Here is a 16,072-nt window from a genome sequence, read left to right as displayed (position 1 = left end):
TGAGCCACTGCACCTGGCCAATTGCTGTAGCTTTTTAGTGAGTTTTGGAATCAGGAAGTGTGAGCCCTTCAGTCTTTCAAGACTTTTAGCTGTATGGTGTCCCCTGATAAGGATTTTTCTATTTCTTCAGAAAATGTCATTGGGATTTTGTTAGGCATTGCATTGAATCTGTAGATCACTCTGGGTAGTATTGACACCTTAACAATATTAAATCTTCTAATCCATGAACATGGAATGTCTTTTCATTTATTGGTGTCATCTTTAATTTCTTTCACTAGTATTTTGTAGTTTTTAGCATACAATATTTAACCTTTGTTTATTCCTCAGTACCTTATTCTTTTTGATGCTATTGTAAATGGAATTATTTTCTTAATTTCCTTTTTGGATTGTTTGTTAGTTGTAGAAATGTAACCGATTTTTGTGTGTTCATTTTGTATCCTTCAACTTTGCTGAATTTATTAGTTCTAATTGCCCTGCTTTTAAAATCAAATTAATTCCAACATTTAAATCTTAATTAAATTCATATAAAACTCTAGACTTCCTTTTTGTCATAAATATTGGAAGATGTGGCATCTCTGAGCTGACATTCCCACATGGCACCCACCGCTTGAGGTCGAGTGGCAGCTCCTGCCTTTGGTAGAGATGAGCATCCTTCAGCACACTCCAGCCCCACCACCCTTTCTGTCTCTGCTTACCAACCTCATCCACAAGCTCTGCTCTGGCTGGCCCCTCATGCATTCAGCATTCTTCCTACATGTACTTACTGAAAACCTACTGTGTACCAGACACTGTTTCAGACACTGGGAGTACAGTGCTGAACACAACAGACAAAAATCCCTGCCTTCACAGACCTTTCCTTTGCATATATCACTCATTTAATCCTCGAGACAGCCTCCATGAGGTAGCCTCATTATACAAATAAGGAAACTAAGAGACATAGAGAACTTAAGAGACTCGTCCAAGGTTACCCAGCGGGTAAGGGAATGTCTGGATTAGAACCTGGGCAGCCTGGCTTAAGAATTCGAATTGTCAGCTGCTATTACTTGCCCATCAGTGGCAGAAGGACCCAGAGGTGAAGACTTGGCAACAGAGGCAGGGTGGCATGGATCGGGGACAGACAGGCTTGGCCAGTGGTCATAGAGCCCAGGATCAGGCCTTCTGTGGGCTCCACAGGGTGTGCTGCCAGGGCCGCCCGGCTGGCCTCTGGGCTGAGTTTCCTTGAGGTTGTCTGGATTCCAGGCCCTCTGGCTTTCCCAGCTCAGCAGCTTCGGCCTGGGAGAGCCCGCTTTTCCTTAGCAGACAGCTGATGATCATTGCTGGGCTTGGTGGGAGGTAAAGAGGTAACCAGCAGGTTTTCTCTCTGTGATAGTAAGAGGCCGCCTTGGAAGCAGACAGCTGAGAAAACACAGACCTGGGCTGGCCGGCCCCACCCTCGGTCGAGCAGCTTCTGCCTGTGAAGTGTAAATGCAGGTGGTGTCAAGTTGGCAGACAGGCCCAGCTCCCTCTTCCCCTTGAGCAGGCAGGGCCGAGGCCCCCTGCAGCAGGCCCGTGACTTAGTTGCTCTGGCTGATGAAGAGCTTGGGCCTGGGAGGAGTGCCGCACAGCCCCAGCCTGGTCCGTCCTCAGCCCTGGACTGACATCCATGCTGTCCTGGAACCATCTCAGCGGCCTAGTGGGGAGCCTGCTTTCTCCTCCATCCGGTGTCTTGGGCTCAGGCATGTGCCCACTGCCCCTTTGCGGCCACAAGTATGTATTGAGCCCACGGTGGCGCTCGGGACCCTCCCCTGGTGGGCTTAGAGACACGGACGGCCCTTGCTGGCTGGGAGCTGCGGTGAGTGTGTGAAGGGCCCTCAGTCTCCCCTAAGGAAGGCCCTGCCTTCTGGCTCTGCCTGCTCTTGGCTTTCACTGCTCCCAGGCCATCTCCCATCCGCTTTCCCCAGGTGCCTCCACTTCTCTCTGACTTCTTGCCTGTTTTCCCTAATTCTGAGAGATTGCCTGCCTTCAAGTGTGGGAGAAAGCGGACATCTTCCCCACAAGCCCGAGACCTACACCCAGTAGAGCTGGCCAGCCACCTGCCACGGAGCAGGTCACTGGTGCCTGGACCAGAGTGCTCGTGGTGCCAGTCTGCTGCGTCTCAGCCACATTCCCCCTGCTCTGCTGCCCGCAACAAGCCAGAGATGACCTAGTGTCTGACATCTCTGAATAAAGGGGCCTTTTACAGCCCCTTCCTCAACTCCCTCACCATCCCCCATGCTCCCCGAGCCTGACCCCCCACATTGCAGCCTGGGCACCCCTCTGAGATTCCAGACAGAACCCAGGAGCCCCCAGGTTCCCATTGTGATGCAAGGACAGAACAGAACCCTGGGCCGCAGGCAGGTGGCCAGTGGGTATCCTGCCTCCCACCCCCAGCAAACACTGGCAAACCCCACTCTCCTTGCATCGGGGTCTGAGTGCCTGGCAGTGGTGACAGTGGAGACGATCAAGGTCAGCACGCCTAGCCCCGTGCTGAGGCAGCAGCCTGTGTGGGGGAGGGAGGTGGGGTGGAAGGAGACTCCAACCTTTTGAAAAGGAAGTCGATTCACTTATGTCAGGGTAGGAAGAGTAGGAATACATATTCTTTGAGACTGAAAAATTACTGGGTGGGCGCAGTGGCTCACAACGGTAATCCTAGCACTTTGGGAGGCTGAGGCGGGAAGACTGTTTGAGGCTAGGAATTCAAGGCCAGCTTGGGCAAAATGGCAAGACCCTGTCTATATATTTTAAAAAAAGCTGGGCGTGGTGGTATGTGCCTGTAGTCCCAGCTGCTCGGGAGGTTGAGGTGGGAGGATGGCTTGAGTCCAGGAGGTCTAGGCTGCAGGGAGCCTAGATCACGGCACTGCACTCCAGCCTGGGTGACAGAGTGAGACCCTGTCTCAAAAAAAAAAAAAAAAAATTACTGAAAAGCATAAAGATTTTGTCAACTATAATTCCACAACCCAGAGACCCCCACTTTTTAGTACTGTATATTCAGATGTTTTTTAGTACTGTATATTCAGTACTGGTTTTTCAGATGTTTCTTGGACTTAATACATTGATGAGCCTTTCCCCATGATATTTAAAACTCTTGATAAACATGAATGTAATGACAGAATAGTCCATGTAATGTAGATACACATTGTAATTCACCTGCCCACTCCTCTAAGCGTGGGTATTCAGGGTATTCTCAATTTTAGGACTAAATTAGCAGAAAGGCTGCCTCATGCAAACTGTCCCCACTCCCACCCGGGGCCAAAGGACTTAAGCCGTCCTCTCTTCAGACACTGAGTGGGCAGAGAAGTGGTGCAAGCTCTGCCTCCCTGCCTGGCTGTGGCCCAGCGTGTTGCTAGGAAGGAATGTGCTTGTCCAGGTGGCAGCAGAGCTGACCTCCTGGGGCCTGGCCCTTGGGTCACCTGTTTGTCCCCCAGGAGGCCTGGCTGGGCCCCCAGCCTTTCACCTGGGTCTTACATCTTAGAAGCCCCCGCCCCACTGTGAGTAGGCAGAGCCAGCTCCCTGGCCTTTTCCTCAGAGGTGGGGGTGGATCCCTTGATCCACCCCTAACCACTCAGAGCTGGCCTAACTGTTGTGAGTCAGCTGTTCTCTCCAGCCCTGGGAGACAGGGACCTCCGAGGCCGAACACTACCTTGTTTGATGACACAGACTAGCTTGATGACATCTCAACCATGTAAAGTAGGGAGATTTTACACACACCTCGCAAAATCCAGATGTCTGGCCTGGCTTAACTATGGCTGATGCATGCTGCTGGCTGTGCTAAGAGGGCAGACTCTAAACCTCTTTTTTTTTTTTTTTTGAGACAGCCTCGCTCTGTCACCCCGGGGTGCAGAGGTGCTATCATAGCTTACTGCAGCTTCAGACTCCTGGGCTCAGGTGATCCTAACCCTCTGGATTACAGCTGGGATTATAAGCGTGCACTGGCACACTCGGCTGAGTTTTGAAACTTTTTGTAGAGATGGGGTCTTGTTATGTTGCTCAGGCTGGCCTAGGCCTTTCTTGAAAGACGAGTATTTTCACGATGCGGAGTGTGCGTTTTCACCTCCCGTGGTCTGAGGGGAGCAAATGGTGGCCGCTTTCTTAGGGGGTTCTTGGGAGTCCAGCCCTGCACAGCCCCTCACCCGCCTTACCTAGCTTTCCCCTGTAGTCAGTGGACATTGTTGCCTGTCATTTAGTAATGAGAACCCAGCTGGGTAAACCTCCTAAACTACCACATAGGAATCTGGCTCTTAACGTAGCTTTCCTGAGGTGAGGGGTGCTCACCACAGGACGTTCTGCAAGAAAAGTCCTAAACATGCCCTGACGGAAGCTGGAGCCAAAGTCTGTGTCTGTGGATTGCTTCCTGAGGAGAGGTTTCTTGGGGTGGGCTGATGTGAGACCAGGGTCTGGGGCCTTGGGAGGGGATGGCTGGCTGGAGGACAGCTCTGGGGAAGCTTTGCTTCCCTGGGATCTGCCCTCGTGGGACTGGCACCATGATGGCGTCCCCTCTTCTGGGGTCCGGATAAACCAGGTAACCATGGCTTCCTCGTGGGGTGCACACCCTCTTCCCCCTCTAATAGTCTTGGCTGCCACAGCTCTCCTGCAAGGCAGATTGGGAGCAGGGGTGGACACAGGTTCTAAGTGTGCTCTGGCTACTGGAAGACCCATCTCCACAGGTCGACTTGCCAGAGACCACCCCAAGTGGAAAGTTCTGGGGGCTGGGCCAGGGTGGATCCAGGGCTCAGAGGACCTGGAGTATGTATAATCTGGGGGCCCGTTTATAGAGAGAGAACATGACATTACATAGACACAGGCAGGGACGGGGCTTCGGGAGGGGCTCGTGGAGTGAGGGGTCCCGAGGGTGGGCTGCTGTTGGGTGGTCCCAGGTGGCATCGGGATGGCTTTGGTTGCACTTGCTCTCTGGGCTTTCCTGAAGAGCTGGGGCTGGCTTTGTGCTGTGGAGGGAGAGGGCGCGGGAGGCTGTCAGTACCAGCCCAGGTTTTGCTTACCTGAAGTCCCAGGTGTGACGGGATGCTTGAACATAGGGGAACCTAAGGCCACAGCCTTAGAAGCAGCCACGGCCACATCAGTCATCCCTGGTGCTGGGCAGGAGGCCTGGGTGTGGGCTGGAGCTGAGGACTGAGTCTCACCTTGCTCCTGACTCTGTGCCCATAGGTGGAACACCTGAAGGAGAAGCTTATTAGCCAGGCCCAGGAAGTGAGCCGACTGCGATCTGAGCTGGTGAGGCCGCAAGGCTGTCCTGGGGCAGCACAGGGGGCTGGCCTGGCCCTGTGTAGATGGGCCCTGCCAGGGGCAGGGGTGCAACCCTCTCTCTCCTGAGCCCACACATCCATCCCACCCTGTCTCAGAAACACACCGAGAGCCTTATCCCCACGTCCTGGCACCCTCAGAGGCCTTGTGGCTCCAAGGGGTGGGAGATTCCTTCCCGGTTGCTGACATTAAACAGGAGTGTGAACCCTGGTATAAGTATGTCTCTCCTTGTAACTTTCACACTCAGAATAGGGGCAGCAGGGACAGCAGGCCCTGGGTTGCCACCGATCTCGACTCTGCCCTCCACTGTCTTTCTCTTGGTTTCTCCCTTGAGCTCGTTCCCTCCTCTCTTGCCCTTGCCTTTTTCTTTTTCTCCTTCCCTCTGCCTTTCTCCTCACCTCTCCTCTCTCCCCTGCCCTTGTGCCATCTCCGCTGGCCCCTCTTCCTTCCCCTGCCATCTGCCCTCGCCACATGCGCCCCCTCGGCCCTGGCTCTCTGCAGGGGGGCACCGACTTGGAGAAGCACCGGGACCTGCTGATGGTGGAGAATGAGCGACTGAGACAGGAGATGCGGCGCTGCGAGGCCGAGCTGCAAGAGCTACGTGCAAAGCCAGCAGGTCCTTGCCCAGGTTGTGAGCACAGCCAGGTGAGCAGAATGGCCGCAGCCCCCATGCTGGTCCTGGAGGGCCACCCCGGCTCCTCAGAGTGAGCCTGTCCCTTGCACTCATCTAGTGCCTCCCACTGGCTGCAGGAGAGTGCCCAGCTCCGTGACAAGCTGTCCCAGCTGCAGCTGGAGATGGCGGAGAGCAAAGGCATGCTGTCAGAGCTGAACCTGGAGGTGCAGCAGAAGACTGACCGGCTGGCTGAGGTGGAGCTGCGGCTCAAGGACTGCCTGGCTGAGAAGGCACAGGAGGAGGAACGACTCAGCCGGCGCCTGCGTGACAGCCACGAGACTATTGCCAGCCTGCGGGCCCAGTCCCCACCTGTCAAGGTGAGCCCTGGCCCACCTGATCTGTGCCTCAGTCCAAGGTCCCTAGTGCCTGGGGCAGGGCCAGCCCATAAGAGGGCTTGACCTGGTGAATAGGTAGGTGCATGTGGGTGGAGGAATCGTTTCAGTTCTGTGCTTGATCCTGCCCCTTTCCCTTCCTGCATCCAGGGCCAGGCACCGAGTAGGTATCCAACAACTGAGGTGCCAGGCATAGATGCAGCGCAGCCTCTGGATTCTGCCCCCATCTTTGCCTTTCTTGTTTGTACCCAGGATGGGGCCCCAGGCAGGCTCATAGTAGCCTCTTGTTAAGAAGAGAAGGTTCCAGGAGACCCCCCAGCTTTCTGGAAAGCCAGGACCTCAACGCTTCTCTAGTTTTTTCCGGGTTTCTGAGTGGGATGTTCCTGAGAGTTCCTTCCCCTGGCCGGCTGCGTCTCAGGGTCTGGGGTGAGGTCTGGTGCCTGCTGGCTCCACGCGCCATTCCTCCCTCGCCCTGCAGTATGTCATCAAGACAGTGGAGGTGGAGTCATCTAAGACCAAGCAGGCTCTCAGCGAGTCCCAGGCCCGGAACCAGCACCTGCAGGAGCAGGTGGCTATGCAGAGGCAGGTGCTGAAGGAGATGGAACAGCAGCTGCAGAGCTCACACCAGCTGACCGCGCGGCTCCGGGCGCAGGTACACAGGCTGTGTGGGGGCACACACCCGGCCAGGAAGCCAGAGGCAGGCCCTTGGGCCAATGCATCCGTTAAGCATTCGGACACCCCACAGACATGGGGTCCCGTCCCTCCTCTCCCCGATGGCCATGGGACCCGGGGCGAGTTTTGTCTGGTGTCCATTTCCTCATCTATTATAACACGATCTGGTCCCAGAACCCACCTCACAGTGGGGACTCAGGCACGTGATCCCAAGAAGCTTTTTGCCCAGGGCCCAGCACACAGGCTTGCTCAGTAAACTCTACAGTGGCACTGGTCACTGTCATCACAGAGGCCCTCTCCTACCTTCCTGAGGGCACGTGACTTGGGCACCTGATGTGTGCTCAGTACTGGGTTGGTGTTGGGGCCAATGCACAGAGCTCACACAGCCCTTTACGGGGAGAGAGACAAGGCCATTCTACCCCTCCGTGTGTGCACACATGTGTGTGCATGTGTGTTCATGTGCATAGGAGGTGACCAGTGGGGCTTCTTTCTCAGTATGGCACCTGCCCCTCTCCCTCCCACATCTCGAGGTACTGAGCCTTTTCCTGGTCTGGCTGCCAGATTGCCATGTACGAGTCAGAGCTGGAGCGGGCCCATGGGCAGATGCTGGAGGAGATGCAGTCCCTGGAAGAGGACAAGAACCGGGCCATTGAGGAGGCCTTTGCCAGAGCCCAGGTGGAGATGAAGGCTGTGCATGAGAATCTAGCAGGTGAGCTGACCGGGGCCCTGTCTGCCCCACACTGCGGCCCCTCATCCCCTCCCGCCTCACAGCCCGAGTGTCCCCATAGGCGTCCGGACCAACCTGCTGACCCTGCAGCCAGCACTGCGGACCCTCACCAACGACTACAATGGGCTCAAGCGGCAGGTGCGCGGCTTCCCGCTGCTGCTGCAGGAGGCCCTCAGGAGTGTCAAGGCCGAGGTGAGCGAGGGCAGTGGGTGGGAGGGTCCAGGCTGAAGGAGTGCACTGGGAGAGGCACGACATCCACCCAGGGCTTCCCTACAAAGCTCAGACAAAGCCCCTCAGACAGCAGCCCCTGCCCCACCCCCATGACACTTACTGCTGCCCTTATAGGCCCTGTTTGAAACTAGACTGCTCAGGGCAAGCATTCGGCTATTTGTCTTACTATGATTCTTTAACCCAAACATGTTACAGATAACTTCATATTTCAAACATGCAGGCCAGGTGCGTTGGCTCACACCTGTAATTCCAACACTTTGGGAGGACAAGGTGGGCGGATCACAAGGTCAGGAGTTTGAGACCAGTCTGGCCAACATGGCGAAACTCCATCTCTACTAAAATTACAAAAATTAGCTAGGCATGGTGGCAGGTGCCTGTTAATTCCAGTTACTCAGGAGGCTGAGGCAGGAGAATCACTTGAACCCGGGAGGTGGAGGTTGCAGTGAACCAAGATCGTGCCACTGTACTCCAGCCTGGGTGACAGCGAGACTGTATCTCAAAAACAAAAAACATGCTACATACATATTTTTTTAAAAATTATTTATTAGAGACAGGGTTCATTATGTTGCCCAGGCTCGTCTTGAACTCCTAGCTTCAAGCAGTCCTCCTGCCTTGGCCTCCCACAGTGCTGAGATTATTGGTGTGAGCCACCATGACTGGCCGATACAGTTTTATCTCTGTTAGGTTTAACTTAATTCTTTCAAGCTGTACTTGTACATATGAGAATAGCCAGCGCCTCTTAAGTGCCTCCTACATGTCGAGCTGTTTATAGCCGTTAGCTCCTTGAATTTGTATGATAGCTTTGCAGAGACTAATATATTTTGGGAACAGAATATAGTTCTTCTCCTTTAAAAGAGTAGGTCAGTAATACGTGGACATGGTGCAAAGTCAAACTCCATAGCGGGGCATCAGGTGAATAGGAAAGGCCTCTCTGCCACCCACCCAGCTCCCCCAGTGTGGCCTCTCAGCACTTCCCCCTGACCATTCTGAGCATGCTTAAGCCAACTGATATGTGTGTGTGTGAATATATGGCAGGCCCTTCCCCCACCCACAGGTTCTGCACTCCCAGATTCAAACAACCACAGATCAAAAATATTTGAAAAAAAATTAAAAATAACAGTACAACATTTAAAAATAATAGAAATAAAAATAACATATAACAACTATTTACACAGCATTTTTTTTTTGAAACAGTGTTTCACTCTTGTTGCCCAGGCTGGAGTGCAATGACGGGATCTCAGCTTACTGCAACCTCCACCTCCCGGGTTCAAGTGACTCTCCTGCCTCAGCCTCCTCAGTAGCTGGGATTACAGGCACCCGCCACCATGCCCGGCTAGGTTTTTTTGTTGTTGTTGATTTGTATTTTTAATAGAGGCGGGACTTCACCATGTTGGCCAGGCTGGTTTTGAACTCCTGACCTCAGGTGTTCTGCTCACCTTGACCTCCCAAAGTGCTGGGATTACAGGCATGAGCCACTGCGCCCAGCCCCTACCTGGCATTTTCATTGTATTAGGTATTGTAAGTAACCTGGATATGATTTAAAGTACATGGGTGGGGCTGGGCACAGTGGCTCACACCTGTAATCATAACACTTCGGGAGGCTGAGGCAGGAGGAGCACTTGAGCCCAGGAGTTCAAGACAAGTCTGGGCAACATAGTGGGACCCCATCTCTACAAAAATAAAAAAACTAGCTGAGTGCAGTGTCCTGCACCTGTAGTCCCAGCTACTCGGGAGGCTGAGGTGGGAGGATTGCTTGGGCCTGGGAGGTTGAAGCTGCAGTGAGCCAAGACAACACCATTCATGATGAGTTTCCACCACGTCCACGGAGCTGTGATTGCACTCCAGCCTGGGCAACAGAGCAAGACCCTGTCTCAAAAAAGTAAAGTATATGGGAGGATGTGTGTAGGTTACAGGCAAACACTATCATTTTATATCTGGGGCTTGAGCATCTGTGGAGTTTTAGATCCTCCATGGTTACCAAGGGACGACTGTATACACTGTATACACTGTATACACTTTCCTTCTACCTCAGAAAGGGGACGTGTGATTCTGTATACAGCGGGATACTGTATGTGTGATTTTGCATCTTCTTTCCCCCTGTGAAATGTAACTGGGAGATCTGTATAGATTCATGAGTTAGATGGTATTATCCCTGTTTTCCAGATGAGAAAATTGAGGCTTAAAGACATTGAGCCAGCAGTCTCAGGTCCCCAGCTACTCAGGGGCAGAGCTGGAATTTGAGTCTGGTTGAATCACATAGTCAAGCACTAGTGCTATGGTGTGGAGGCTGAGTCCTGGCTCTATGCTTATTAGCAGAGCAGCCTCGAGCTGTCAGCTTAGCGTCTCTGGGGCTCAGTTTCATCATCTATAAAATGGGGATGGCAGCAGTACCTACCCAGAGGGGTGATTGGGATAGTCTGACATGTGATAGTGTGTGTCAGGTACTCAGCCAGGGGCAGGAGGCAGTGAGCACCCCTCAGGGGTGCGCAGTTGGGCCAGCAAGGCTGATGGAGCTGACCCCCTGACAGTGGTGTGCACCCCCCACCAGATAGGCCAGGCCATCGAGGAGGTCAACAGCAACAACCAGGAGCTGCTGCGCAAGTACCGCCGTGAGCTGCAGCTGCGCAAGAAGTGCCACAACGAGCTCGTGCGGCTGAAAGGTGACTGCAGCAGGGCTGGGGGTGGACACCAGCCTCGGGGTCCTTGACCTGGCTTGGCAGTCATGCTTGGAGCTCACCCCACCATTGAGGTGCTATTCTAATCCTATCTCTGTAGATAAGGAAACAGAGGCACAGAGAAGGCAGGGAACTTGCTCAAAGCCACATGGATATTAAATGATCCGCCTTGGATTTGAACTTGAGTCTGTCCAGCTCAGGTGACTGCCCAGGCCCTGGATGGCCGAGGGGTGTGGTACTGCAGCACTGGGTTGTTGGCAGCTGGAAAGCTACTTGTTCTGACCTGGGGCCTGGTCAAGCTTGAGACTCCACCATGCACTGCATGGAGCTCTGGAGTGCCTGCTCTGTGCCAGGTGCTGTTCCAGCCCGAGGCTATGGTCATGGCCCCACAGACTGCCTCCCGGTGCTCACTTTAGTATGAGAATGGACAATGATGATTGTCAGGGAACCCCAACCCTGCCGCCTTCCAGGGCTGAGACAGGCTCTCCTGGGTATGGGACAGGCAAATGTGTTGAGGGGCTTCCCAGAGAAGGCAGAGTTAGAGCTGAGACCTGGATGGTGAGCTGGAACAGATGGGTGAAAAGGGAGGGCAGGTGGGCCATGCTGGAAGTGGGGGATGTTTCCTCTTCATTACAAGAGCACAGGGATCCCAATGAAGGCTGGAAGTAGATGGTGGCATGACCAGCTCATGCTGCCAGATACCCCTGTGGCTGCCCCACTATCTGGGCCCTCAGATACACCATCAGTCATCACCTGCTGCCGGGCCTATATGCCCATCTGATTCCTAAGCCCTGTCCGGGCATTCAGGACAAGGCTCTTTGCTCACTGGGGCCCAAGCCCCTCATTGTCTAGATGAAGAAACTGAAGTCCAGGGAGGAAAAGAGAGTATCCGTTCTGGCCTGTCATCCTGACCGGGTGCAGTGCCTGAGCCCCACAACTGACCTTTCCTCCCCATCCCCAAGGCAGAGCTCCACCCCAGTCAGCTGGTCTGTTCAAGAAGAAATGTACTCTAAGTGAATTCATACTAGAGTGTGAATGATGGATAACAGCTTTGTGGGCCCCCTTCCCCTAGGGGGCTGTGCTTAAAAGTCAGGGGACTCCTAGGCCACCTGGTCTGCCTGGGACACCAGTGGACCAGAGTGGAGACTGGTCTTGACATGGCCTGGGCCCATTTCTCCATCCCCAACCAACCCAGGGAACATCCGAGTGATTGCTCGTGTCCGGCCAGTCACCAAAGAGGATGGGGAAGGACCTGAGGCCACCAATGCGGTGACTTTCGATGCCGACGACGACTCCATCATCCACCTGCTGCACAAGGGAAAGCCTGTGTCCTTCGAGCTGGACAAGGTGTTCTCCCCACAGGCCTCGCAGCAGGACGTGAGTGTGGCCCCATGCGGGAAAGGGAAAGCAATGGAGAGAGGGAAAGACGGACTCACAGGGAGGGAGAGGGGCTGGGCAGGAAGAAGCATAAGAGTGGGGGGTACAGGAATCAGAAGTGGGGAGCCAGGGTCCTACGCCTTCCTCTGGAGGACAGAAGAGGGTGGGGAGTTAAGACTGAAGGCCTTGGAAGCCTCCTTCGGAAGGAGAGATCCAGAAACAGCCCATCCCTCCCATGGCTGTGGTTCCTCCCATCCCCAAGGCCTCGTCTACTGTGTGGCCCCGCCCACCCTTAAGGCCCTTCCCACTATCATAACCCATTCTATTCTGTCAGCTGTGGCTCTTCCCATCTGCATGGGCCACATTCCCACCATGTGGCCCCTCCTATATCCAGTCCCTTCCACCACATGGCCCCACCCACAGCCCCTCCCACCACCATGGCTTTGGTTTCTCCCATCCACGTGGCTGCTTCTACTGCCTGGCCCTGCCCACTCTCAAGGCCCCTCCTTCCATCACAGCCCATCCCGCCCTCATGCTGTGGCTCCTCCCATCTGCATGGCCCCACCCACCCTCAGGCCCCTCCCACCCTCCCACCATGTGGCCTCACCCACCTTCAGGCCCCTCCCACTATCATAGCCCCTCCAACCCTCATGGCTGTGACTGCCCACCCACATGGCCCCATCCATCTTCATGACCCTGCCCATCTTCTCCATCTGGGAGTACCCTCCTGTATCAGTCCCCTGGGCCTTCCTAGGAATCCCCCGACCCCCTGAGGCTGTATGAGAACCATGTGTTCTCAGTGTCCACTCTTCCCTTATCTCTGCCCAGACCAACCTGCCAGCCCTACCAAGGCCTGTGCCCTCCTGTTCTCATGTCTGGTTCTGTCTTTGCCCCCATCCGCTGACGGCTGGCAGGCAGGCCCAGACCAGAGAGGCCACAGGCATGTGCTGACCTCTGCCTTCCTTGTGCTGAGCGCTCTTTGAGAAAGAGCAGGAGGAGCTGGGGGAAGGGCAGCAGGCACTGGCCTGTCTTCCCTGCAGTCTTTGGGTGGCCCAGTTGCCCACTGATGTCTAATGTATGACTCACAAATCACGAACCATTGTGAGCTGAGTGACTGCAGTAACACATGCTGTGGTGTTGCTGAAGGACAGCATGGTTGGGGAGGTGGCTGGACTTGTAGCTGGTGGTCCCAGTGGCCCTCCAAGCCCCCCACCAGCCTCTCTCCCACCACCTTCCCAGGTGTTCCAGGAGGTGCAGGCCCTGATCACCTCTTGCATCGATGGCTTCAATGTCTGCATCTTTGCGTACGGCCAGACGGGTGCTGGCAAGACGTACACGATGGAGGTGGGTGCTGCCCCACGGGGTGGGGGTTCACAGTGAAGTATGAAGGGAATGCGGGCTCCTTCATTGGTCTTGGGGTTTTGTGCAGTGTGTGTTTTGCCTCATTTGGTCCTCACAACCCAGGAGCAGAGGCTGTAGTTATCTGTTTTAGCCCCAAGGCACCAGGCCTTAAGAGGGGGCCCCCTTGCCCAACGGTACCCACAATGGGCCCAGCAGGACTAGGGAAGAGGCAAGGGGGGTCTGTCATCACAGGGATCTTGGCCTGGGGACAGAGTCCAGGGCAGGCCACCCACCTCTCTCAGGACCGGGGCTGCATTTCACCTTGAGTATGCACTGTACACTCCTGCTTTACGGCTGCCTCGGGCGGGCCTGGGGGATCTGGGATGAGTGGTGGGTCTCAGTCCTCAAGGAGATCCCAGGGCAAGACTGGCATGCGAAGGCTGTGGTGGAGAGCCCAGCTCTTGCTGGTGGCCCCTGGGGCCAGGCCAAGGCTTCCTCTCCCTGCTCGTCACTGGTGCCCTCCCAGGTGTGGTGGAGCAGGTGGCTGGCCAGGGAGGGGGGCGTTGAGATGAGGAAGGATCTTGACTCTGGGCAGAGGGCAGTGGAAAGCTAGCCCTGACTCTTCAGGGGTGCTGTGGGATTCCCCAGGTCAGAAGGAGGCCAGGTGGTACGGCATCTGGGCAGGGAAAAGGGCTGGCCAGGCCTGCTGGGCAGAGAGCCTGTCATGGCGGTCCTCTATTTCCCATCTGGACTCTGCTGTTCCCTCAATTCTGGAACTAGTGAGACTAGTTAGTGGGGGCAGGCCAGACCAGGTGGGAGGAGGAAGGGGGTGTGTGCAGCATCCCCTGGGCTCTCCGCTCTGCTTTGGAATTGCTTAGAGTTGAGTTGACCACCAGAAACATCAGCGTTCGTCCTTAAGCGTATCTGCTGATGCCTGAGGCATATCGGGCATCGTGCCAGGTACGGCTTTGACCCAAACAGTCCCTGCCTCCACCAGGGGCCCTCCCAACGGGGCCAACCTGGCTGTGGGGAGACAACACGGTCCACATAAATCAGCAAGTGTCCTGTCAGGCCAGGGAGAAAAATAAAGCTAGGGATGTGGAACTGACTAGGGGGACAGGGCGTTTGGGGGTGCTGGGCGAAGGAGCAGCCTCCCTGAGGGAGATGACAGAGCCAACCAAGGGGAGATCAGAGGAGCACCCGGGGCAGAGGGAGCTGCAGGGCCAAGGCCAAGAGGCCAGAGCATGCCAGGGGCACCTGAGGCCCGGCCAGGAGGCCCCTGCGGCAGGAATAGAGAGAGGGTGAGAGATACTGTCAGAAGAGGGGCGAGGGCCAAGGCTCCCAGGGCCTCGAGGGCCCAGGTAGGGACTCCAGGTTTCCTTCTAGAAAGGCCGGCCCAATCCTCCTGCCCCAGGACACTGGTCCACTCCTCCCTGTGCCTCCTCTCCACCACCCACAGAGCCCAGGCCTCAGCCTCCCTGAGATGGAGCCCCTTTCTGGGCAGTGGTGGGGTCATTCATTTCCAGTGCCCCTCCCAGGTGGCCCCGCAGGGCCAGGCATGCATCTGGCCGTCAGCTGGCCTATGTGGGGTCTGGGCCAGGCCCCTCACCCCAGTGATGGACAATAAGTGTCAGGGTAGTCCTGGCAGGGCGATACCATTTTAATGGTGGGGAAAGAGAGGTGTAGTTGCCTACAGCTGGTGGAGGGCATTTTGGGGGGACAGTGGCAGGTAGGTAGGAGGTTTGGGCAAGGAGGCTTGCCTGGGAGGAGTAGCCAAGGGGCTTGGGGGACAGACGCCACACGAGCATCTCTGGGGACAGGCCTGGCTCACTGGGGCCTTTCCTTCTGCCCCCAGGGGACCCCCGAGAACCCAGGTATCAACCAGCGGGCCCTGCAGCTGCTCTTCTCTGAGGTGCAGGAGAAGGCGTCTGACTGGGAGTACACCATCACTGTCAGCGCCGCGGAAATCTACAACGAGGTCCTCAGGTGGGAGCCCCAGGGTGTGCGGAGCAGGCCTCAGGGGCAGCTTTGGGGTCCTCCGGGGTGGTGCTGGAACGAGCTCCTCAGGTGGGAGCCCCAGCATGTGGGGAGCAGGCCTCAGGGGCAGTTTTGGGGTCCTCTGGGGTGGTGCTGGAGCAATGGGGAATAAGAAGTGGGGTCTTCCTGAAGGGATTGCAGGGAACAGATGAGGCCATCAAGGGACCTGGCTGCAAGTCCTGACTCAGCCCATCGGTTTGGGTGGTCCTGGGGGGAGGAGGGGCTCTCTCTCAGCCTGCCCCAGCCCAGACCCAGGCAATCCTTGCCCCTAGCTGTGGGCTGCACCAGGTGGCCATGGGTGAGAGTGGGCAGCTGGGGGCCCTGCCCACAGGGCTCATTGCATTGTGGAGTGAGATCTCTGCGTCAGCTGAATGCGGTGGAGGAGCTGGAGGAGGAGAGATGCGCTCAGCTGATGGCTGAAGAAGGCTTCCTGGGTTGGGGGAACATATCTGGCTGGGGGGGCTGGGTGCCGTGCAAACAGCAGCCAGAAATGGGAGGAGGGAGTGACTGTCTCACCTACCCCTCCAGGGACCTGCTAGGGAAAGAGCCTCAGGAAAAACTGGAGATCCGGCTATGCCCAGATGGCAGTGGGCAGCTGTATGTACCAGGGCTGACTGAGTTCCAGGTGCAGAGCGTGGACGACATCAACAAGGTGTGGAGGAGGGAGCCCCTGACCACAGCCACGCTGCTCTAGAGGACAGAACTGGGTTTGAATGTAGGCTCTGGTGTG

General features: G+C 55.8%; 1 protein-coding gene across 24 annotated transcripts in view; it reads left to right on the top strand.

Annotated features, from left to right (window-relative positions):
• Positions 1–16,072, top strand: part of KIFC3 (kinesin family member C3) — a 105,236-nt gene that overhangs the window by 85,989 nt on the left and 3,175 nt on the right. For 22 of the 24 annotated variants that reach the window (XM_033218582.1, XM_033218583.1, XM_033218578.1 and 19 more), the window contains 11 exons: positions 5,182–5,247; positions 5,779–5,922; positions 6,028–6,267; positions 6,761–6,934; positions 7,516–7,663; positions 7,743–7,873; positions 10,461–10,572; positions 11,783–11,964; positions 13,204–13,308; positions 15,161–15,291; positions 15,871–15,994. In XM_033218582.1, the coding sequence (XP_033074473.1) occupies positions 5,182–5,247; positions 5,779–5,922; positions 6,028–6,267; positions 6,761–6,934; positions 7,516–7,663; positions 7,743–7,873; positions 10,461–10,572; positions 11,783–11,964; positions 13,204–13,308; positions 15,161–15,291; positions 15,871–15,994 (1,557 nt within the window). Of the gene's footprint in view, positions 1–354; positions 2,485–5,181; positions 5,248–5,778; positions 5,923–6,027; positions 6,268–6,760; positions 6,935–7,515; positions 7,664–7,742; positions 7,874–10,460; positions 10,573–11,782; positions 11,965–13,203; positions 13,309–15,160; positions 15,292–15,870; positions 15,995–16,072 lie in introns of those variants that run through there. The other 2 variants (XM_033218592.1, XM_033218584.1) reach the window with 1 other exon arrangement.

This window comes from Trachypithecus francoisi, unplaced genomic scaffold (assembly GCF_009764315.1).
Source record: "Trachypithecus francoisi isolate TF-2019V2 unplaced genomic scaffold, Tfra_2.0 Lachesis_group10, whole genome shotgun sequence".
NCBI lineage: Eukaryota > Metazoa > Chordata > Mammalia > Primates > Cercopithecidae > Trachypithecus > Trachypithecus francoisi.
The sequence above is the reverse complement of the archived record's forward strand: the minus strand, read 5'-3'. Positions and strand labels throughout refer to the sequence as shown.